General features: G+C 40.0%; 1 protein-coding gene across 1 annotated transcript in view; it reads left to right on the forward strand.

The window, feature by feature from the left end:
- Positions 1 to 22,325, forward strand: part of CCDC57 (coiled-coil domain containing 57) — a 41,490-nt gene that overhangs the window by 4,987 nt on the left and 14,178 nt on the right. The window contains 8 exon segments of the mRNA XM_048323705.1: positions 6,674 to 6,778; positions 10,937 to 11,099; positions 12,006 to 12,046; positions 12,048 to 12,135; positions 16,341 to 16,527; positions 17,431 to 17,531; positions 21,021 to 21,249; positions 22,007 to 22,137. Of these exon segments, the coding sequence (XP_048179662.1) occupies positions 6,674 to 6,778; positions 10,937 to 11,099; positions 12,006 to 12,046; positions 12,048 to 12,135; positions 16,341 to 16,527; positions 17,431 to 17,531; positions 21,021 to 21,249; positions 22,007 to 22,137 (1,045 nt within the window).

Consider the following 22,325-nt stretch of genomic DNA (forward strand, 5'->3'; position numbering starts at 1 on the left):
ACTTACAGGCTTCCCTTCTTATCCTTTACCAAGGGAGCACTCCCTGCAAATATGCTTTCATAACATACCCCTCCTTTTACATCAGGATGGAATGAGCTTTCTGCGTTAATCTCTTGTGACTCAACTGCGAGTCATACAAAGGCTGGATTATAAAACTGAGTGTGTGTTGATATTGCTATTTAGCATACATGAAACTTGTGGTGGGATTCTCAAGTGCAGTACAGAAAGTAGCACTCCTAAGGCTATCTGGGGCTGAAGAAATTCAGGAGTCGGTGCTCCACTCTTTTGTGTGCTTCTAGCACACAGTCCAGTATGTAGGGCAGTGACTGGCCCCATGTGCTTGGCACTGGTGAGGCCACACTTTAAATCCTGTGTTCGGTTTTTGGCCCCTCACGACAAGACAGACATTGAGGGGCTGGAGCATGTCCAGAGAAGGGCAGCGGAGCTAGGGAAGGGTCTGGAACACAAGTCTGATGGACAGTAGCTGAGGGAGCTGGAGAGACTCAGCCTGGAGAAAAGGAGGCTCAGGGGACACCTTATCACTCTGTACAACTACCTGAAAGGAGGTTGTACCAAGGTGGGGGTCGGTCTTTTCTCCCAGGTAACAAGTGACAGAACAAGAGGAGATGGCCTCAAGTTGTGCCGGGGAACTTTAGATTGGATATTAGGAAAAATCTCTTCTCCAAAAGGGTTGCCAAGCATTGGAATGGCATGTCCAGGGAAGTGGTGGAGTCACCATCCCTGGAGGTTAACAGTTGGACACGATGATCCTGAAAAAAGTCTTTCCCAATCTAAAAGATTCTATGATTCCTATAACCTATGTGGAGATACACAGGGTTCTAACTAGAAGAGGATAGGTAGGATACAATATTGTCTTTTGAGAACTATGGTATTGCACAGGTTTGTAGCTTCCAATATTTTAGAACCTACTTGCTGAAATCATGTAATACCAAGGCAGGAACTGAAGCTCTTTTAATGACTTAGAAGTTTTTTCTTTCCCTTGCACATTATGTTTGCACTGGCTTTTGGTTCAATTTGCTGAACTTTAGTACCCATTTGTACATGCTTAAGGATTCATTGCAGTAATGTGTGAAGATGAGCAAGGCCATGTGGTTTATTTTGAGTAGATAACATACAGAGAGTAAGACCAACATTGCTAATCTTAAAGACTAAACCAGTTTTTGGCTGTCCACCGTTATCTGAATTCAGGCCATTCACTTGCAGACTAGGTGTATTCAGGTTTCAACATCAATCCCCAAACTGACATTGTATATAGACTGTAATCTTTTTTACTCACCATCAAAGTTTATCTGTTCGGGGCACTATTAAGTCACTGGAAGTCATCAGTTACTCATTTGGGGAACTAACGCACTTAACTACGTGACTAGGGGCTGTTTGAAGGTACACTGGAGACGATGACAGCTAATTTGAAAGGAGGGGCAGAGGGGAGGAAGGATTGCAAAAGATAATGCGGTTGATAGGTTAGGCAATGCCTAATATAAAGATGTAAGGAATGTCAGCAGTGAGAATGGTGTATGGATTTAGACATTTGCCTATTATGTGTTGATTCTGATGAGTGCTCTGAAGGGCCCACTGCAGAATATAAATTATGCTGGGACTTGCGCTATAATTTTTGTGTATTCAGATGTAGAAAATCTTTTGAAGCCGGTTTTCACCATTGTATTTTAAACCAGAGGTGATTCATATAAATAAATGAACTAAATCCCTTTAATAATTGCAGTATTCTGAAATTATAATTAGCTAAATGGAACTTGCTTTATTTCAAAAGTCAAATTGTTCGTTCTGATTCTAATTTTCATTATTAGTTACTGCTGAAAATAAACCCCTTCTTTCTTTAACCACTGTGGGGCGAGGACACACGATTCTCTTCTGATGACACGAGGAAAGATCTATAAGAACTACTGATAATACTCTATCTTCTCTAAATTAGTGTACTTCAGATATCATTTGGGTGCAACATTCAAGTTTCTGGAAGGCAAAAGCTGTTTATATGATCTAGAAAAACAGAAAAGTGACAACATTACAGGAAGTTTGCCTCATGACTTCCAGACAAGCAAGTCATCTAGAGTGACTAAGGGAAAATCATGCTTTAGGCCTGCTTCATGTGTTACATCTTCCTCTGTCTCACCCAGACAGTGTAATGCGGTTTAGTTGATGGATACAGTGTTGTTGTGGTTTTAGGAGTTCTCCTGGGGTTCTTTCTGTTAAAGGAGTTTTCCCCATAGGTGTTGCTAGGGGGACAAATTGCTGGATAGTTAAGAAAAACAGAAGGCCTGGCTACAGGGCTGGGGTGCATCTGATTACTCTTTTCACTTGGGTTGGTGGGCAGTCAGTTCCCGGCGTTTGGACAGAGAGAGAGGCTGCTTCTTCGGCTGCTTTTATTCCTTCTGCCAGAGAAACCCTGGGATCCCAAGCCCGCCTTCCCTGCCCCGCTGGGAGCCGAGCTGTGGCCACCCTGTCACCCCCGGTGCTTCGAGCCTTCGCTGCGCTGTAGCCGTGCTCGCCCAGCCTGCCCAGACCTCCGGGGGGGCTCCCACCGCAGCTCCGCAGTTTGGATACATGTCGTCTGCCACCCGGGATTTGTGCTCGTCCCTGGCGTTCCAGCCTGCTGTTCCAGCCTGCTGTTCCAGCCTGCTGTTCCCGAGGGTCCAGCCGGACACCGGGATCGGCTGCCCAGGGGTTTGTGAAGCCTTTGTCCCATCCCTTCCCGGGATCCCAGGCCGCCATTACCGTGTGCTCCCCGAGCTCGCTCCGGAGCGCCCCCTGCAGCCGCGGGGGAACCATCGCACCTGCCCTGCTCACCGGGAGCCGCCAGCGCCCCTGCCGGCTGCGAGCGGAACTGCACCCGAGGGGAAAGGGCCCGACAGCCGAAAGGCTGGGACTGGGTTTGTGATTGTTTGCTGTCACTGCCATAGTTATTGCTGTTTGTTTGACTGGTTATACACATATAGATATATAATAGTAAAGAACTGTTATTCCTATTTCCCATATCTTTGCCTAAAAGCCCCTTGATTTCAAAATTATAATAACTCGGAGGGAAGGGGGGTTGCATCTGCCATTCCAAGGGAGGCTCCTGCCTTCCTTAGCAGACACCTGTCTTTCAAACCAAGACAAGTTTTTAATAATTAAGTGCCTTGGTAGCAGAACTTATTTATCTGTGCTGCATGACCTCGTGTTGCAGTTGGCCTGAGTTTGTTTTACAAGCTTTTTAAAGGTTTTCACATGATGCAGTGGGAGTTCAGAGAGAATGGGAAGTTTGTTCACATCCGTAACAGCTGTACTTGAAAAGGGCCAAGAGTCTCCTTCCTAATCTGTGCTAAGGAGAAGTTGTTTAATATTGAAGAGCTGGATAAACAAAATGTATAGGAAGACAAGTGAATAAGAGAGTGAGATCTGAGAGCATGGGACAAGTAGTAGCTGTGTTTTGGGAGAAGGGTCTCTTACTAAATAAGACCGGGGGTGCAAAGGAGCATGCCCGTGCTCACACGATGCAGAGAAGGGGCTGCTGTGTCAGAGTAGTGAGGATGGAACGGGGAGGAGGCGAGAATACGCTGCCGGGTGCCTGCAAGTGAATGCAATGCGAGGAACCGAGAAGCGCCGGCTAGTTGAGCAGGAGAGGAGACAGACGGGGGCTGGCGCTGCCTCCCTGAGCGAGGGCCGGAGACGAGGCGGCTCGCAGTCGAGAGTGGGCGGAGCGGCAGAGGCCTAACGGTGGCGCCGCGGGCCCCATGGAGACGGGCCCGCCTCTCGACACGGCCCCGCCCGCCGCGGCTCGAGAGAGAGACGGGGCCTACAGCCGTGAGCGGAGGGACGTGGAGGTTCATGTCGTCAGGAGGCCAGTCGCGACTGGACTTCTCCACCAGAAGGCAGTGCGGTCGCACAGCATCCCATTGTGCCGCAGGTTGTCCTTCGGAGCTCCCCACGCGTCGCCTTGCGCATCTCGCGCCCTCTTCCCCTCTTCTCTCTCTGGGGACCCACTGTCTTTCTGCACCCTTCCTGCTAAGTGTCCTCTCTTGTGCTGTCCCTGAGTCCAAAGCATTCTCTTGTGCTGCTCTCTACTGCCTTCGTCTAACGGATTTGAACTCGACAGTCTGCCTGTCATCTGCTCTTCTGCCTCAGAACATCTGACCCTCCGGGCCCTCCATGGAATCCTTCCTTGTGGGATCTGCTTCCGGCCAGCCGTCTGTTCGGTTGGCAGTGTTTTCTTTTGCCGACACTCGATTGCCTTTTTCTCCCTCTGTGCACTTCAGATTTAGTTAATCTTTTTAACTGTGGTAGCCACCTGGTACGTTTGGAGCAACTGTAGCTGGAAGTGTGATACAGAAAGAGCAGATCTTTCTTAGTGTTGCATTTTATAGGCAGGGAGGCAGTACTGTCCATGAATATCCACGATAGTGACTTTTTAAAAAATCATCTACTTCTCCTTACCCAAATGAAGAAGATAGTACTTACAACTATCTGTGCATGGTAGCATGATTTGAACATTGCCAGCAAGAATCAGAATATGAAGAGAAAACATTATTTTAATTGACTTAGGGATATATGTGAAATCTTGGCCAGCAAAATTAAAAGACCATCAGATGATTGTGTCCTTTAGCAGGGTTTCTTCCTCGGTATACGTGGGAAGCGCAAGCTTGAATTTTTTTATGCTTCTCACTTCCAGTGATCAGAGACTCATTTTTTGATCCTAGAGAACTAGAGTTGTCTAGTTTGTTTGTGAAGAAAAACATTATTTAAATTGTGACATCCTTTAGCATAGAGATTTTGCATAGCATTTGCTGGTTTGAAAATCTCTCTTTCGTTTAAAGAGTTCCAAGAGCTGCTATTTGAAAGGCATGCTTGTCTAATTTGTTCTCTGCATCCCTGCTTATTCAGAAGGGATTATCTGTAATCAGTGACACAGAATAATTCTCTACAGTGAGAGAAGCTGTATTGACTCCAGAGATTTTCCCAAATCTCTGTAGAGAGCTGAGCAGAAATAACAATTTTTTTTAAAGCACCCATACTTCTTAAAAACAATGTTGGTTTTTTTCTTCTACAGAATTTATAATTAGATATGAGGCAAATAGGGAGAATAAACAACAGGAAGAAATGGATGTGAAGCAAGTAAAGGGTTTGCCTGTAAAAGCACAGGCTCTCTGTTGTTTATTTTCTTTTTAAACTAAAAGCAGACAAATCGGACACAGCAGTTAATATTGTTAATAAAAAAGAAGGCTGAACTGTGACTTGACTCATCATACATATCTTGAAGAGAAATATGTGTGCAGCTTGCAGGGTGAAGGGAATAAATGCTTGTTTCCTGAGTTCCATCTGCACATGATTCTTGTTTAATGGAAATACTGTCTTTGGAAGTAACAGTCTCTTTGGGATTATTCTCTGCTTAAAATGGTAATTGTTGTAAAGTGCTGTAAACGGTTCTGGATCAAACTACATTTATAATGTAGAGATGGCTGGCTAAATTTTAAATGACTTTTTTTAGTTACTTTGGGTGATCTGGGCAAGACACTGAATTTATCAAGGTTACTAAATGCCTGATGTTAGTGTGGTGTATATGCAAATTCATTTAAAGCCAGTTCAGGAATTTTACATGGAGCATATCCTTTGGGAATGGAAGAAGGAGTCTGAGTCTCTTAAATTTCTTTGCCAGGCTGAGCTGGATACTGATCACAGTACAGCAATCATTCTTCTGATCTGCCTTGCCCTTAAGAGTTTTGGGATGAACAAGAGAGGTGTAAAAATGCATGTCTAGACTACACTGAGACAGCACTTCTGATAGACTTGGTTTGTATGCATAAGTGCTGGCTATAGGATTCAGATTAATTCAGGTGAAGTGTAAATTTAAAAGCAAAATCTAGCAGAATATGAAAGTGAATATGCGTTTGGTTGTTTGTGACTCTCCAGTTCTAGTTCAGAGTTTTGTCTCTGTAAGTATTATATGATCAGTCTTATCTAATCAAATGCAATGGTCATTCAGCTACATAAAAATATGGTAATATAGAGTTGAAAGTAAATAGAAGGTTGCAGAACAGCATGATAGCAATCTAGGTTTGTTTGGCTGTGTGACAGGCTGCAGCAAACCTGTTAAGTCTTGCAGGGATTAATACAGAGCTTAAAAGGTTCAGTGTACCATTAGAGAACTTAACTGGTCTTGGTACCAGTATCAGCTCCTCAGATTTGTTTGAAATCCTGACGTTACTGGTATTCTCCCACTGGATCTCAGAGAAACTTTTTTGTTGATAGCAATTAAAAGTACTGGGAGAGGAGTGGAAAAGATACAGAGCAGCTTCTATTTTTTAAATGTATCTAAAAGATCAGATATCTGCTAGTCAGCCGTTGTTTTGCAATTTTTTCTTATGTAACAGACATTTTTGAGTGGAGGAGGAACTCATACTTCAGTGGAGGTCTTGCACTACTTTTTAGCAGATCCTCTATATTCTGTATGCAACTAACCTTTTGAAGGATTGTTTTGGGAAATAACATATACTGTTATAATTGGTTTCCACTAAATTATGAGAAAAAGATGTTATGTTGACGGTTTCTTTAGGAAATTATAACATCTTCTCTTAATACTTATGTGTTATCATTCAAAAACTTTCATGTGTGGATCCCTCATGCTTTTTAATGTAAATTTATTTTTGATTTTTGTTTATAGCTCTAGGAATAGCCACATAGATCATCTGCATGAGGATTATGTGAACCTGAAACTTCACATGGAGCAAAAGATTCAAGAACTGGAAGACACTGATGTCGGAAACTGGTATAAGAATGTTGGACAAGTGATGTTGTGTTGCTGCAGTCCCATCTAGCAATCATTTTTTCAATTTTATCTTTTTTAATTAGCATGTTGTGGTTTAACATTGCTGTAGTTGTATAAGTTTGGGGGTTTTTTGTGGTTTTTTTTTTGCTTATTGTTTTGGTCCTCTAAAAATGGATTACATTTGTAATTACAGTTTAGAAAATTATGCCGTGCTTGTGTAGTAGCTGTTGCTATGCTTGTTTGACAGCTGCCCCTTGTAAGGAACTGCTAAGAATATGCTTAGTAATGTGAGATTGTGTAAGATTATTTTTTGTCATAAGCACACTGCTAAATTCGTTAACCTTGAAACTACAGGAAAGGTCAGCATCTAGAAAGCAGAGGTAGCCTTAGGCAAGATGGATAAATGTACACTGTTTATCATACTCCTAATTACAAGGCGCTTTTTTTCCCCTTCTCCTTCTTATATTCCTATCATTTCACCGTAAAAGGATCATCTTACTAACAGTGAAATTTGGTCTTCAACTGTGATACCCTAGGGAGGCATTATACCACCTCTTTCTATATAACAAACTTTAAAGAATAGCAAAACTTTCCTTCTTTGTTTGTGTATAAAAATGTATTTGATATTGGAATTACTTTTACTAATTTACGTATGAATGTGTTTAGTCCTTAGAACACTTAATTTTTGGCCTGTTGACCGAACCAATATGTAATATTAATGGAAGGGATATTGTTAGGCAGTTGCATCTTCTACCCAACACCTGCCAATCCAGGTCTCGCTGCCCTCAATATAGTAGTCCTGCTAAAATAACGAATCTTCATCCAGGACTCTCTTTCCCATGGGCTTCCCAAAGACAGTTTATGAACCTACCTGAAGAAGCATGAGAACCTGAACGATATTTGGTAACTGGCTTGGTTTGGAAGTTACGGTGTATTGTGTGGTGAACTGTAACGATAAAGCTGATTAGCTGCTGTCCACAAGCATAAGGCTGCTCATCTAATACTCATGATTTCATACTGGAGAAGAAAAAAGTTATCTCCATTGTTTATGCTTACAACTAAAGAAGCACATCTTCCATGCTTGCCACTGGATCTCCTGCAGTTATTCCCCCTAAACTAACATGATTTTGTATCAATGAGGCAAAATCCCTTGTGATCTCATTCTCTTGTTTTCAGTTGTGATTTATCAATTTAATTCATCAAAGTAGTTTCTCTCAAACACTTTAAAAAATACTTTATCATTTAGCCACTGGATGGCAGCTCACTGCAACCATTTTGTTTCCTGGAAAATCCGTGGCTTCTTTATGAAGAGCTTCTCATACACTTACAAAACATAGATGAAGCAACAATTTGACACTTCTTCAGTGGTATCTTTACTGGTGTCTTTAATTTCCATGTTTTGGAATAACTTGCAATGTTACTTTGGAAGAATTTCACAGTAGAATGTCCATTCTGTAGTACTGTTCATACTTGGGATTGAACTGTAAAGTCTTCTAACAACAGATTCTTGTTTTCCCAAGTATGACAAACAATATGACTGTTTTTATTCCTTTCCTTTAAATTCAAATTCAATGGCTATAAGGGGAGCAAGGTGGGGAGGAAGGGAAGAAGTCTTTCCCACAGTATCCTTTCTCCCAGCAGCCCTCTTGTCACTTCATCTTCAGAGTGGAAAACGTGGTAGTATTTTTCTAGCAACTTTTCAGTGAGGCTCTAGTTTCTTAACTCTTTAGTAGTTCTGCAAGTATACACTTTAAAGGCCTCTTGACTGCAGCCAAAACTCTCGCTTCTAATAGTACTGAATTGTTTTGCTTAACTTAAACAAAAAGCTTAGACTAGTGAATAGATGTCTCTATGATGTACCTTTAAAATTTTTTCATGTGATTTCTTACTGCCTACTTCTTATGCTGTTTCTATGGCCATTCTGCAAAACCAGAGGGAAACAGTTACATTTTTATCACCACTAGATCCATATCTGTTATATAAGTTGCGTGCAACTTACAGTAGATTGTACCTAATAATCAATATCCCTTTATTCATGTGCTTAGAATCTACATTTAACTTCTGTTAAGATTTTTTATTTTATATTCAAAAAAGTTTTAAAAAATAAATAAATAAAAAATATCCATAACTTTTAGCACTGGGGAGATATAACATCTTTCTGCTCCTCTAGAAATTAAAATAAAGTTCAGTTATTTCTGCAATGCATAGTCTTTGACATATTACAGGTGCTCAGATGGCTGCAAAGGAATTGAACTTTCATACCTGTAAGATGGTGGGGGGTTTTGTAAAACAAGGGGTTTTTTCTCTCCTCTCTTCCCAGTGGTTATGAAATCTTATCTTTTTTTGCAAAGGATACTGTCTGGCTGATGTGTTTCCTTAAATTCCCCTTTGCTGTACAAGTCATCTTAGGGGACCTACCGCAGACCAAATGATAGGTTTCATTCAGCACATTCTGATTCTTATTAGAATGGAGAAAGATTATACAATTGTTAAACTCCTCGTACAGTGTTTGAAAGGTCTGAGACAATCCAGTGTTTCCATCAGTACCATTGTTGTAGTGTTACCCATCTGTTACTCCCTTTGTAGGAAGTGCTTCCTGAATTTGATGCGGAAATTAAAAAGAGAGAATGTGAGTTTCACAAGCAGACAGTTGAAAAGGGTTACTTAGTTCTGTCCCATGAAGTTAAGGTAACTTATTTTAAGCTGTTACCCTTTACTCACAGAATGAATGAGTGTATTATAATCTAAAGTAATTCCTGTGTGAAACACATGAAAAGATGACTGTTGTTTTTGCTGTTTTCTTCCACCTATGTGTTGCACTGTTTCCAGGATAGCAGGAAGCATGGGTATTTGTGGTATGCATTCATAGTGTTCATAGTGACTGGTTTTTCTCCTATGCAACCAAGAACTGTATATGGGTATTTGAAAGACCTCTGTCATCCTTCCAGGGCTAGTAATGAGAAATTCACTCTTCAAAAATCTCTATTCTCTGTATGTGCAGTCTTCACTAATCATCATCCAGCATTACTTGGATTCTTCTCTGATGCCCATGTCCACTTGCTTCAGTGCTGTTGTAATTGATCCCTTAATAATTTGACAAACCATATTATATAGGTAGAGGCGAAAAAACCCCTCACATTTAACCAACTCAATACCATTGAGAAAAACAGGCAAACTTTCAGGAAGAGGGCTTGTATGCCTAGAAGTTTGCCATCTTTTTCTAGCTGTGTTGGTTTTTGTGTAATAAAATAAATTATTTCTGCCTATAAACTTTACCTTTAGGGTAGCAAAAGGTTACCTGGCCATTAGAGGTATCCATGGATTCCTGCATCTTGAATATTGCACGATTGGAGTTTAGTTTCTGGTTTGGTTTACTTGTCTTGGGCGTTCTTTAAAGGACACTGCTGTAGTAATGGATCTAAAACCACTTTGTCTATTGCAGTCTTGACTATAAAGAATGCATGACCAACTGCTGTTCACTCAGCAAGAGCAAAAGAAACACAACTGCATGTATCCTTATTAAATGTAAATTTGCACATGTTGCTTACTCTGTATCATGCAGTTTAAACTCTGATGGCACTTCAGAAGAAACCTTTGATCTTTGCAGTTTTCTGACCTGAGTTCTTGATCAGAGAACTAATACTGTTTCAGTTTCTAATACTTGCGCCCTCTATCTCTTCTCTTTCTACACTGTGTTTTCAAGGTATGTAAATGCAGCAGCCTTTTAGCCTAGAAATGTTGCCCCGACAATGCAGCAATTTTAATTCCTAGCTCTTCTGTATCTCATTTCTGATATCAGCAAAACGGAAACATGCTTTGGATGGAAGTACTGAGAGCAGTATTGGTATTGAAGGCAGTTTATGCCACTTGAGTTGTGGTGACCTCCAAAGCTGATTCTAAATACACATATAGATAGACCCTCAGAGACTACTGAGCTCTAAGCAGTAAAAATGCTTTTGTTCTGTAAAATGCTGAGAGTAGAATAGAATAAAATAAAATAGATAATTTGTAAAATAGAACAAGGAAAGAAGATGAGGACAATAAACAAAGCTGGATTAAACAAAACAAAACCAGACCCAAACAAACAACAAAAATATCCACAAAACCTCCTTAGTATTTATTCTGCTGAAATCAACAGCTTTTCTCTGTGTATCATAGGTATGAAGAACAACTGTCTCTGGCAGCTGATCGAGAATGGATTCCTAAACAGAGTAAAATGCAAACAGAACTGAACTGGCAGCAGCTCTGTGAGAAAGCTGAATGTAATTCATATCAGAAATCAGAGGATCTAACACACAGACTATCTTCATCAAGAGAGGAGGTACGAATTTCAAACTAACACTGTTTAAGAAATCATCTATTGCATAGAAGCTATGGAGTCTTTCCACCATGGTGTTTCTCAGGGAAGTATGTCTTTAGCCTTCTTTCAAATATCTGTAAAACAGTAATTCCGAATTATGCACAGCAGTTCATCCCATGTATTTGATCAGAGGCCAGATTAATTTCCATGAACACTCTCTAATAGTGGCCTTTTTTCCCTTTCCACATAATCAAGTCGTCTTGAGATATGCTTTTCCTTTGCCATTGTAGCAAAAGATCTCTCTTAGAGCAGCCCCAGGACAGAAAGAATTTCAGATCAGAGTACCACTTAAATTCTATCAAGGGAACAATATTAGTCCTGGAGAACTCTTGGGTATTTTTGTATGGAAAAAACCCCCTATTTTGTGTAGTGTACAAACTTCTGCTTCTGAAAAATTAAATACATGTTTATTGTTTTGAGACTATTGCACAATGGTCTAACAATTCTCAATGCCCGGTTGCCCTGTGAACTCACAGGTACAGAGGAAACACTTGTTTCTGAAGTTCAGAATGCTGGCATTTACTCTAGTGTTCTATTTTATCATTGTCTTTCCAAAGTGATTCATAGGCATCAATAACTGTAGCATGTGAACACATGTGAGAGATAAATCAGCATGTTCCATTTCACATAAAGAAGGTAAGACAATGAAGCTAAATTATTCATCTGTTAAGGCAGTTTTTGACAGAGCCAAAAGGGATGTGCTTAAGTCCCTGTGCTATGATTTAAAGTATCTTTGATTTCCTTCTTTTTCTTTTTACTTCCCTTTTCGTTTTCCTTTCCCGTCCTTACCTTTCCTTTTCTTTTCTCCATCCCTTTGTCCTTGAGCTACTGACATCCTTTGCCGCCCCTCCTTTCCCTCCATCCTAGATTGAAGCTGATCTACAGAAAACAGACTACAGGTTGCATGAAGACTGTGCTTTCTGCTTTGACTGTTGAGAGAGAACAGACAATACAAGCATGGTTTAATCACAGTATTTCACCTGAAGGGGAGAAACAGGTTAGACAACACTTAATAGTAGACACAGATTAATTCATTCTAAGATAACAGCCTTATGGGCCTTGTTCCCACTGGACTTACTGTAAGCAGTTCATCTGTTTCATATGTTTCATTCAAAATACAGACATATCTAGCCTGGAATACACATGGATTAGGTGTCATGGTCTTAATTATGGCTCTCATTCATTACTCACTGGCAAAAGGAGCAAGCTGGATATAGACAGTTGCTCCAAAATGTGACAACATACTGTACCATCATGGCAATCAAATGGGAAGAATTAATGTCAGGAGCTTCATTCCTGAGGTTCTATGTCAGTTGCAGTTCAAGGTAGATTTTAAAGTTGTAAAGTTAAAATTTCAAGGCAACGTTTCAAAATACTAATATGCCAGCTTTTTAAAATAATGTCTTGTATTTTAGTATCACTAACTAGTTTTCCTTTCATTGCTACCTATTAAAATGCATATATTTTAAAAAGCCATTCAAAATTGCAAACATAATGCTGGTTTGAAGTCATGCTGAAGGATAACAAATTAGGAGTAGAAAACTTTTTGGTAAAAGACTGAAAAGAGTATGCTGCAGTGCACTCTACTAGGCAGCTACAGGTGCTCACCAGTGACCAGTTCAGAGCATGTTACCAAAGCTTGCTAAGAAAAAGCAGTGCTAAGCAAGCCTAGTAGTTCCTGAATGCAGAAAGTGTTGTATTCAGAAAGATGCTTCCTGAAGACAATTTTTATTATAGATAAAAGTAGAGTGCTAGCAAAAACTTGCTATGGAGCAAGTAGTTTTTCCCATTTCATTTCAAACTGGACTGATCTGCTAATTGGTCGTTGAGATACCAAGAGAATCAGGGCAGGGATTCTTCTTTATATTCTTTATATTCTTCTTTCTATTCACTGTTCTGTTCAACTGTGGTTGGCAAGACTGTCTTCATTGTCACTCTTTTCTTTCTGTTTTTAAAAAACTCCAGCTTTTTCACTTTCGGCATGTAGGATAAGCAGTACCCATCTCAGCAAAACCTTTTCGCTCTTTTTTCCTTTTTATGGGAAGGGCCAGTGTTTAAAAAACTAAATAACAAAATTTAAAAGTCTATTATTCTAGTCTAGAACCTTTTCCGTAAAAAATGAAGTGTAAACAAACAGAAGAAGAAAAGTGACTAAGACGTTTTTGTCAATGAGTCCTCATACGGAAGGAATAGTGTGCTGGCTAGCCTCTGGTCCAGATGACCGACGCAAGAAAGATTAAAATTTAAATATACCCTAGTATAGTATCTTCAGTATACAGGTCCTTTCTTCAAATTGGTCTGAGACCCCAGGAGTGTGCTAGAAATGTTGCAGTAGACATCCTTGGCCTTACAATAAGCAACTGAGATGTGAAACACACCAGCCTGGAAAATCTTGCTTATAACTTATATTTTAGTATTTAGGTCATGTTTGTTGGACTAGAGCATGCTAATAATATCATACAAGTGCACAGAAAAGGAAAGAGAGGTTCAAGTAATTCTGATTTATTAGGGTTTTTAGGGTTTTCTCTCTAGACCCATTTCCACTTACAAAAATCTGGAACAGTTGCATTTCTGGTTTAAACTGTGATGGTTCATGTGTTATGTTGCAGGTTGAGATGTAGTCCTGGGTCCCAAAATTCATGGGTGTTGCATTGCTACCTACTAGTGCCTCTCCCTGACTCTCCTTAACAGCCTCGGAGAGATTGCAAAAGCAGAATAGTGATTATTCTCATTTCTGTGTAGCCTGTACTGTTAGGGCAGGAGAAAGAAGCTGCAGGGCAGCTGTTGTCTTTATGCCATGGAAATTTAATTTGAAGGGCATTGGCATTCCAGATGACGCTCTCAGATCACACTTGCAGAACAAACGTACGACTGGGAAAATAAGGGGGCTGAAGGAAGTGGGGAATGATGGAGAAGATGGAAACGGAGTAGTGTTTGAGGCTGTGCAAGGCATAAATGTTGAGACTGCATTATTTTGCTGAAGTGTCTTAAGCACCTCATGGATTGGCATGCCCTCTGAAAAGGCAGAACTGCTGCTTTGCAACAATTTAAGCTTAGGGTTAAACATCAAGAAACATGTTAGCAACATTTAGATACAAATACTCGAAAGACATTTCACGATCTTTTCCATGTGAAAAACATCATATTTGGACGGCTTGTGAATTAGGATTTGTTTAGTGACTGTAGGAGTGTATATTCTCCTATTGCATGGCTTTCTAATATTCCTGTATCAAATAGTATCTGCATTTCTTAAATGGATGATGACACATGTTTCTGTCAGTGAAAGAAGATTTTTACAGGGGTAGAATCTAAATTCTACATTCTCTGTTTTGATGAAACCACAGTTATAATACATTACCATTGGTCAAACAAAACATTTAAAAATCTTTGCAGACATACTTTGAATGAAGAAACAGCAAAAGTAAATAATATCGGGGCCCTAATATCCCCGTCTTTATATCCCATTGGTCCTACTAGGTATTTTTTCCTGAAGATTGTGCTGGAATTTCAAGTGACCAGGAAACGTGTTTTCAAATCAATGTCTGTGTTTTCTAGATAATGTCCATTGCCCAGGTTATCTGGGTGTAGTCCATACACTCCTTCCCATTTTTTGGTTTAGCGGAGGACATCCAGCTTCTTTATGTTTGTTGGGGCTTAGGTTTTTTTTGTTTGTTTGTTTGGGGTTTGTTTTGGTTTGGTTTTTTGTTTGTTTTGGTTTTGGGGTTTTTTGTTTGTTTTGTTTGGGGGGGGTGGGTTTTTTTCCCCTTTATTTATTTATTTATTTGTTTGTTTCCCACACCCCACACACTCCCCCCCCCCCCACACAGCCCCCCGGGAATTTTCTTCCCATTTGTTGTCAGGGAGATGGTGAATGGATAGCGATCCAGCGACAAGAGACGTGGCCTTGGCATACGGTCGTAGTGGTTCTGGGGGAGCGGGGTGGGCGGGGGAGCAGAGTTATTTTGGCAGTTTCTTAGCTGGGGGTGGGCAGTCTTTGCCCGGTTGGGAGCAGAGACGGTCGTGTGGCTTTTCTTCGCTTTGGACCTCTCCCGCGCAGCGGTTTTTCAACACTGCCGTGGAGATCTGCCTGCCGCCGGCTTGTGTGTCCGTTGCTTGCAAGAGAGAAAGGGAGTCCCGGCTCCTCCATTGACTGGGATTTCGCCGTCTGCCAGCGCCGAGGGAGACCAGCACAGTCCACGTGGGTGCCTGGGGAAGTCATTCCCTCCGCCCCTCTCCGGAACCACCGCATAGAGGACCGCCTGAAGCCGGAGCAGCACGGCCGTCGGACCTCTTTGTACGGTAGTGCGACATCGTGGTAAAGCCCTGCCTCCCTTCCCAGGGTGTACCGGCTGCCGTTAGCCGTGTCGAAGACCGATCACTGATCGCGTGGGTGCCTGGGGGAGTCAATCCTTCTTCCCTCTCTCTCATTTGAGCTGCCACCATCACCAGGGAGGTCCTGATCTTGCACTTGAAGGCCCGGGGGAGTCACTGCATCCTCTCCGCCTCGACACGAGCCAACAGCGCCCCCTGTCGGTTATCGTCGTAACTACACCAAAGGGGAAATTGCTTGATGGGCGGGAAAAGGCTGTTACTGGGTTATCTTTTAGTCGTTGCTGTTGTTTTGTCTTGTTATATAGATATATAGTCTACTAAAGAACTGTTATTCCTTTTTCCATATCTGTGCCTGGAAGCCCCATAATTTCGAAGTCGTAATAATTTGGAGGGAGGGGGTGATCTTTCCATTCCAGGGAGATTCCCATCTTCCTTGGCAAATATCTGTCTTTTAAACCAGGACAATGTTATTGTCAACAGATGATCTCCGATGACGCTTTCAAGAATTCGACAGGTCAGAAAGGAGACTGCTATTACTGCTATTGGGCCCGCAGGTTCCTTAAGGAGAGGGGTTACCTACGCATGGAAGAGAGATAAACGACACCTGCAGAACAACAGTTATAAAACACAGCCAGCTCTGGCACCGTGGTCCTCCCCATCTGTGCCTCCTCCTATAATGTTCTCAGTACAGCACTTTTTTCCCTGGAAAATCCTCAATAAACAAATATATTTCTTCTCCGTCTATAGTACTTTTCTCCCACGTATGTTCATGGGTTGAAAGTATGAGGATCTGTATGTGTGGTGGTGTGGAGAGAATATGTGTCGCTTATTAATGAAGGGTTCTTTTTGTCTTCTACTTTTATTTTCCAGATATTTCAGTATGATGATAAAAGTTCTCTGTACAAAGATATTCCTGCCTTGGAAATAAAAAAGCTGCAGGAACAGAATGCCAGTCTTCGGAATGCTATTACACAAATGAGGAAAGAAATGGAGAGTCTTGATGAGCAGATGTTGTCCTCTCTTCCTCTAACAGAAAACAGACAGCTTGCAGAACAAGGTGACAACTCTTGATGAAGAACTTTAAATTCAGTTAAGGAAGTTTAGCAGTCACAGCCACAACCTATAAGGGCTACCCAATCCATGAGTGTGTAAAAATCATTACTGTGGGGTTCTCAAGATTGCACAGTACACAAGCACACAGTAGTCTGAGATTCTGTATTACAAATTACTACAAAACAATTATTAGTAGAAACAAATACACACACACATTATAAGTCACTACAAAATTACCACTAGAAAAGCAACTGTGTATATATTTTGCAAGAGTGAAGCAAATATATGTATATTACAAGTTATGACAGAATTCCTGATAGTGAAACCAGTATGTAGAATCACAGAATGGTTTGGATTGGAACGGATCTCCTAGTCCAAACCCCCCTGCCATGGGAGTTTACAGTGTATCTGTTCACAGAATATGCACTGAAGTGGTATACAAAAGGAGGTTCAGGGGGAACTTACCACTACCTACAACTACCTGAAAGGAAGTTGTGAGGTGGGGATCAGTCTCTCTTTCCTACTAATAAGCAATAGGACAACAGAAATGACCTCAAGTTATGCCAGTGGAGGTTTGGATTGGATATTAGGAAAAATTTCTTTTTGGGAAGGCTTATTCAAGCACAGGCTGCCCAGGGAGATGGTTGAGTCATCATCCCTGGAGGTGCTTAAAAGGCATGTACGCCTGGGCATTTGAAGACATGTTTTAGTGGTGGACTCGGCAGTGTTAGCTTACTGGTTTCACTTGATGATATTAAAGGTCTTTTCCAACCTAAATAATTCTGTGGCCCTATGATTCTGTAACTATATATTTATATGCATGAGACAGTGTTCTGAAGGAGCTCTTGCTATGAAAACCGAAACTCTCTATGAATACATATACATTCATATTATACTCTTCTTTTAGGTTCATTGAGCACAAACAAAGTTTCAACTGGAACCATGCTGAGCAACGTCAAAGTCAGCTCAACTAAGTTGGATTGTATGGTAAACCCGGACACAGAAAAGGTGTGATGAGGTTTAAACTACCTAAAAGTATATGTATGCGTGTGTGTAATTAAATACATAGTGTATTACTTTTGTGTGAATAAATATTATAAACTGAACTAATATGTGCTTATGTGATTGGTTAGATGAGAGCCAGCAAAGATTTTTTCAGCTGAACTTACGCTTATTCTTTCAAGGCAATAAATTTTGACTAGTCATCCCTTGGCACAAGTAATTTCTGATCTTGCAAGCCAGTTTTGATGGGTTTTTTTCCCACTTGCAAGTGCTTAAGCTACTGTGTGTCACCTCTCAATTTCCATTGTAAATCCACATTTTAGCCTTTTTTTTAAAATACCAAGTGCAACGTGGTATGACCAGGAGAAAGTACCAAGCTCCAGTGCTGTCTTGGAGTGCTCACTACTAAGGAAAAACCCACTGGGTGTGGGAGCATATTTTGCTCTGTTCAAGGGCTTACAAACATCATTCCCACTGTGTTATTTTAAAGGGTAAGAACAATATGAGCATTCAAGTGGCAATGGCATCTCTTGGGAAAAATAATAACGGAATTGAAAACTGGGACAAATATCTAGTACTATGTAAGGAGTAAGTCACTGTATGTTCTCCTCTTCCTGTCTCCCAGCAACTTCATGGTGTAGTAAACAGAGTCTGAAGTAAGATAGTTTAAAAAACAATTTTTAAAAATCAGGGTTTTCCAATTGTCAAGTCATCTGTAAGATCTACTGGTATCATCTACCAGTATATTATCATGCTTTAATCTTACTGTTAGGACTCACCAGTAACAATCTAAGTTCAAGAAAATTGAAATAATAGCTAAGTAATAAATAAGCATGAAAGGTCCTGATTGAAAAGCTAAGAGCTTTAAAAGCTGAAACAATATCAATATTTAAATAAAACTTAGGACTCTTGTGAACCTTGTGTGGAAACATGCATAACCAACCATGCACAGATCATGTTTAATCGCAGTTTTATCTCTTTGCTAAATATAGAAGGGAATTGTTTGTTCATGCTGTCAAATTATGTTTAGAAAGTTGTGTGCCAGTACAGACAGGGCAGATTTATTTTTTCTCTTTGGCCACTTCCAGAATTAGGTGAAAATTACATTTTATACCAATTTGGTTTTGTTGTTGCTGCAGAAAATGTTTTACAAACTACTGTCCAAGGTGCATTCTGATTTTCTTTGCATTTCTGTAAGTGAGGATAGAGCCTTAAAAAAAAAAATTGAGAGTGACTTTGCCTTGGAGACTGTAAGATATGAACTTTCTCTGTTCCAGAGGTTAATCTTTTGCTTCATGATGCTGAATTATAATTGAATGCTCATGGCTGGATATGAGAACAGGAACAATTTCAGGCAGTGATTTGCACCTTCATTGTGAAGTGCTGAATTACTTATGCTTTATATGTATAGACACGTAGCAAATAGGGGATATGCAGGCCAAAACTTCAAGGGAATAAAATGCTGGAATTGTAGTTGATGCTGTCTTCACTGAAGTTGAAGTATTGTTTCCTGCCTATTTCTGCTGTCTGCTTTATATTTTCTTTCTCAGTACATAACAAGACTTCTTAGACATAGACTGAGCTGGAAGCAGCCCTGAAAATATCTTAAAAACAATGGGCAAAACTTCATTTTAATTTCTTACTGGATTTCACAAGTGCTTATCTTTAGCACTTTTCTGCACTTTTTCTGTGCTTCTTACATTTATTAATTGCATGCTAAGGATGTAGTTAAGGCCATGAAGAATTACAGGCAAAAATGTTTCTACCTCAGGGAGTTCAGAATCTGTTGAGCAATAATGGTGACTAAACATAGGGGTGCATGTGTGAAGTCAGTAAAGAGAGCCATAGTTTTAGTTTTCTATTTTCCATTTAATATAACAGTTTCTGTAACCATAATCTAGAAATTATAGACTCCAATGCTAAAGAAGAAGAGGAAAGTTTATTGTGGAAACTAGTAAAAAGAGCATGTAAACTTTTGAGTGTGTGTGTATTTTTATTTTGTACCAGCTCTGAGGAGAGTTTTTCCTTCCACTCTTCCTTAGTACCCATTTTTTCAGTGTTTTCTCTCCTTAGTACTGCAGAATTTTGCACAGATCTAAAGGTAAAAAGATTTCTGAGTTCCACTCCTAACTCTACAGCTTACAGTCTGTCACCTGAAAAAAAAAAAAACAAACCAAACCCAAACTTGTGTGCAATGCTGTGGAATCTTTTTCTGGAAAGTTCAGGAAAAATAAAAGTTTAAGCAAGTGGCATCCCATGCCCCAGGCGGGTGATGTGGTTTTGCCTTTTGATCTGGTGAAGGTGGTCCACAGTGTGAGAACGAGTGGTGCCATAACTGGTCATTGCCTTCACCTCTCTTTATGTTAAGCCTTAGTATGTCAATTGCACTGGGGAAGGCAAGACTGTAAGAATTTGTGGCTACTTGTATTAATTCCTTTTATACAAATAGATGCATGTCAAAGTGGTGTTCCTTTTTCCTTTTACTTTGCTGTCTTAGTATTTTTAGACTCTAGTCCTGCACTAATTTCTCTACCTTTCTCCCCCATAATGTTTGTAGGCCTGCATGCTTTTCCTGTATGTTTTCAAGAGCCTTCCTTTTCATGATGAAACTATCCAAAGAAATAAGAGCATGGGAGTTGCATGGTACAATAAGGCAACAATGGTTTGGTTTTTTCTCAGTATGGACAATAGCTTTCAATGTGTACTTCTTGAATTGTAGTGTTTAGAGCGATTTAGTCGAAAACTGATTCGGATTGCACAGTTAGTGTAGTACGCTTCTAACTGGTTTACATGTAGAAGAGTAAACATACCAATGAGTAATTATAAAACAATTTTAATGCACATGATACATTTAGATACTTGTGGCAATGTGTGAAATGTAAAATGTTTATAGGGAGATAACTGTTCAGTGAATGATGACTATTTAAATGGATATCAAAAAGTCTCCTCTGTGGGGACTGAAAGAAGACAGTATATAGGTCTTGAAAAACAAGGATGTGGTCTTTTGGGTATATACCTTACCATAATATATATCTGCAGGTGGACTCAGGTTGGCAGAGACAAAACAGATTGTAGAATCTTTACTTTTCAGTAAATGTTTTAAGTCATATCTACCCCTTATGTTTGTATGTGCACAATGGCTAAAAAAAGAAGGATTTGTAGCAGATTGCTATTTGGTATAAAGAGGCTTTTTCCACATTTTATCTTAAAATTAAATGTTCTTTAGTTTACAGTTATACAGTTATGTGTATTATTTTATACTGATAGTTAACAATATCTGTGGGAATGTCTCAGGCTGTTACAGTGTTTTGCTCCGCAGTTTAATTTGCCCTATACTGCTAACATAATCTTGAAAATGGACCCTAAAAAATGGGCCGTAGTCTTCAACTTCACGCGTTTTCCTCAACTGGCTTCTCATGCGTATTTGTACAGATCTCTGAACCTACAGACCTCACTTTCAAAATATTCATTATAAGCACTGTCTGTTTTATTCAGGAGCCAGAACCCAAAGCTCTTGAAGAAAACATGGTAGATTTTGGACAACAGTTACCTGATGTAGGTACTGGTGTTGGTTGTCAGTATTGTGTCAAACGCACTCTACGAGGAATGCAAAATAAACTCAAGGAAGCAGCAAGAAAAATCTCAATTCTGAGCCAAGAAAAGCAGCAGCTGATTGAAATGGGAAACAGACTCAGGGCAGAACTTGGAATGCTGTTAAAAGAAGGTAAATTTATTCTAAAGAAAAGTGCTAGCATATATATTTGGAATAAAACAGGGGAATCAGTTCATCCTTTGAGCTGGAGAAAGCGAGGCTTTGTTATAAAAACAAGGTGCTGGACCTGACTGATCCCTGATCTGCATAGCTCATGTGAGACTGTGGTACTAATCCTTGCAAGTAAGATTATCCTGTGATAGGAGATGCTAAGATAGAACAATGAGTCTGTATGTAGTACGCTTCTAACTAGCTTATGTGTGGAAGAGGAAACATACCAATGAGTAATTGTAAAACAATTTTAATGCACATGATGATACACTTAGATAGAGTCTGTATGTGGTGACTTCTGTTGATAAACATCTTAGATGAGGTGCCTAGATGTCAGTGTGCGAACTGGAACTTGAACTTTAAGACTTTGTTTATGAGCAGAAAAGACATACTGTATCTCTTGGAATAAAAACTAATGCTTTAGGAAAGTGGAAGAGAAAGCAGAATAAGCTTACTGTAGAGTAAACTTGAATTAAGAGTATATATAATGTAAAAAGATTTCACTGTGGATATTTGAGTTCCATGCATAGTTCTTCTGGCAATGAAGCAAGGAAAAAACCACAAGGCCCATTTCTGCATAGCATTGAAACCATCTGCAATGAGAAGGCCCGTGTTCTGTGGTTCATTTATACCTGCTGTAAACACTTGCTGGAAATGTAATATTGATGACAAAATAACAACAAAGAATGCCTTCCTCAGTATATTCTTTCTTTTATAGGACTTTGGCATCCTGTTAGCTCTAAACACTGCACAATCTGTATTGGTAGTCTTCTTCCAAGAGAACTTGTCAAAAGAACACAGTGTCAGCTATCAGTTCTAAATCATCTACAGCACAGACTCTCATCACAGGTAATTATATGCTCTCTGAAATCTAGCGATAATGAGCCATTAAGCCAGTTATAATTCCATGAATATAACTTACCTTAAAATTCTGCATTTCAATTACTCTTACTGAGTTTAGCTCAAATCTATCTTTGGAAGGTTCCTTAGAATGATTGCACATCCGGAGCTGGAAGGAACCCATGAGGATCTTTGAA

This window comes from Corvus hawaiiensis, chromosome 19 (genome assembly GCF_020740725.1).
Source record: "Corvus hawaiiensis isolate bCorHaw1 chromosome 19, bCorHaw1.pri.cur, whole genome shotgun sequence".
Classification (NCBI taxonomy): Eukaryota; Metazoa; Chordata; class Aves; order Passeriformes; family Corvidae; genus Corvus; species Corvus hawaiiensis.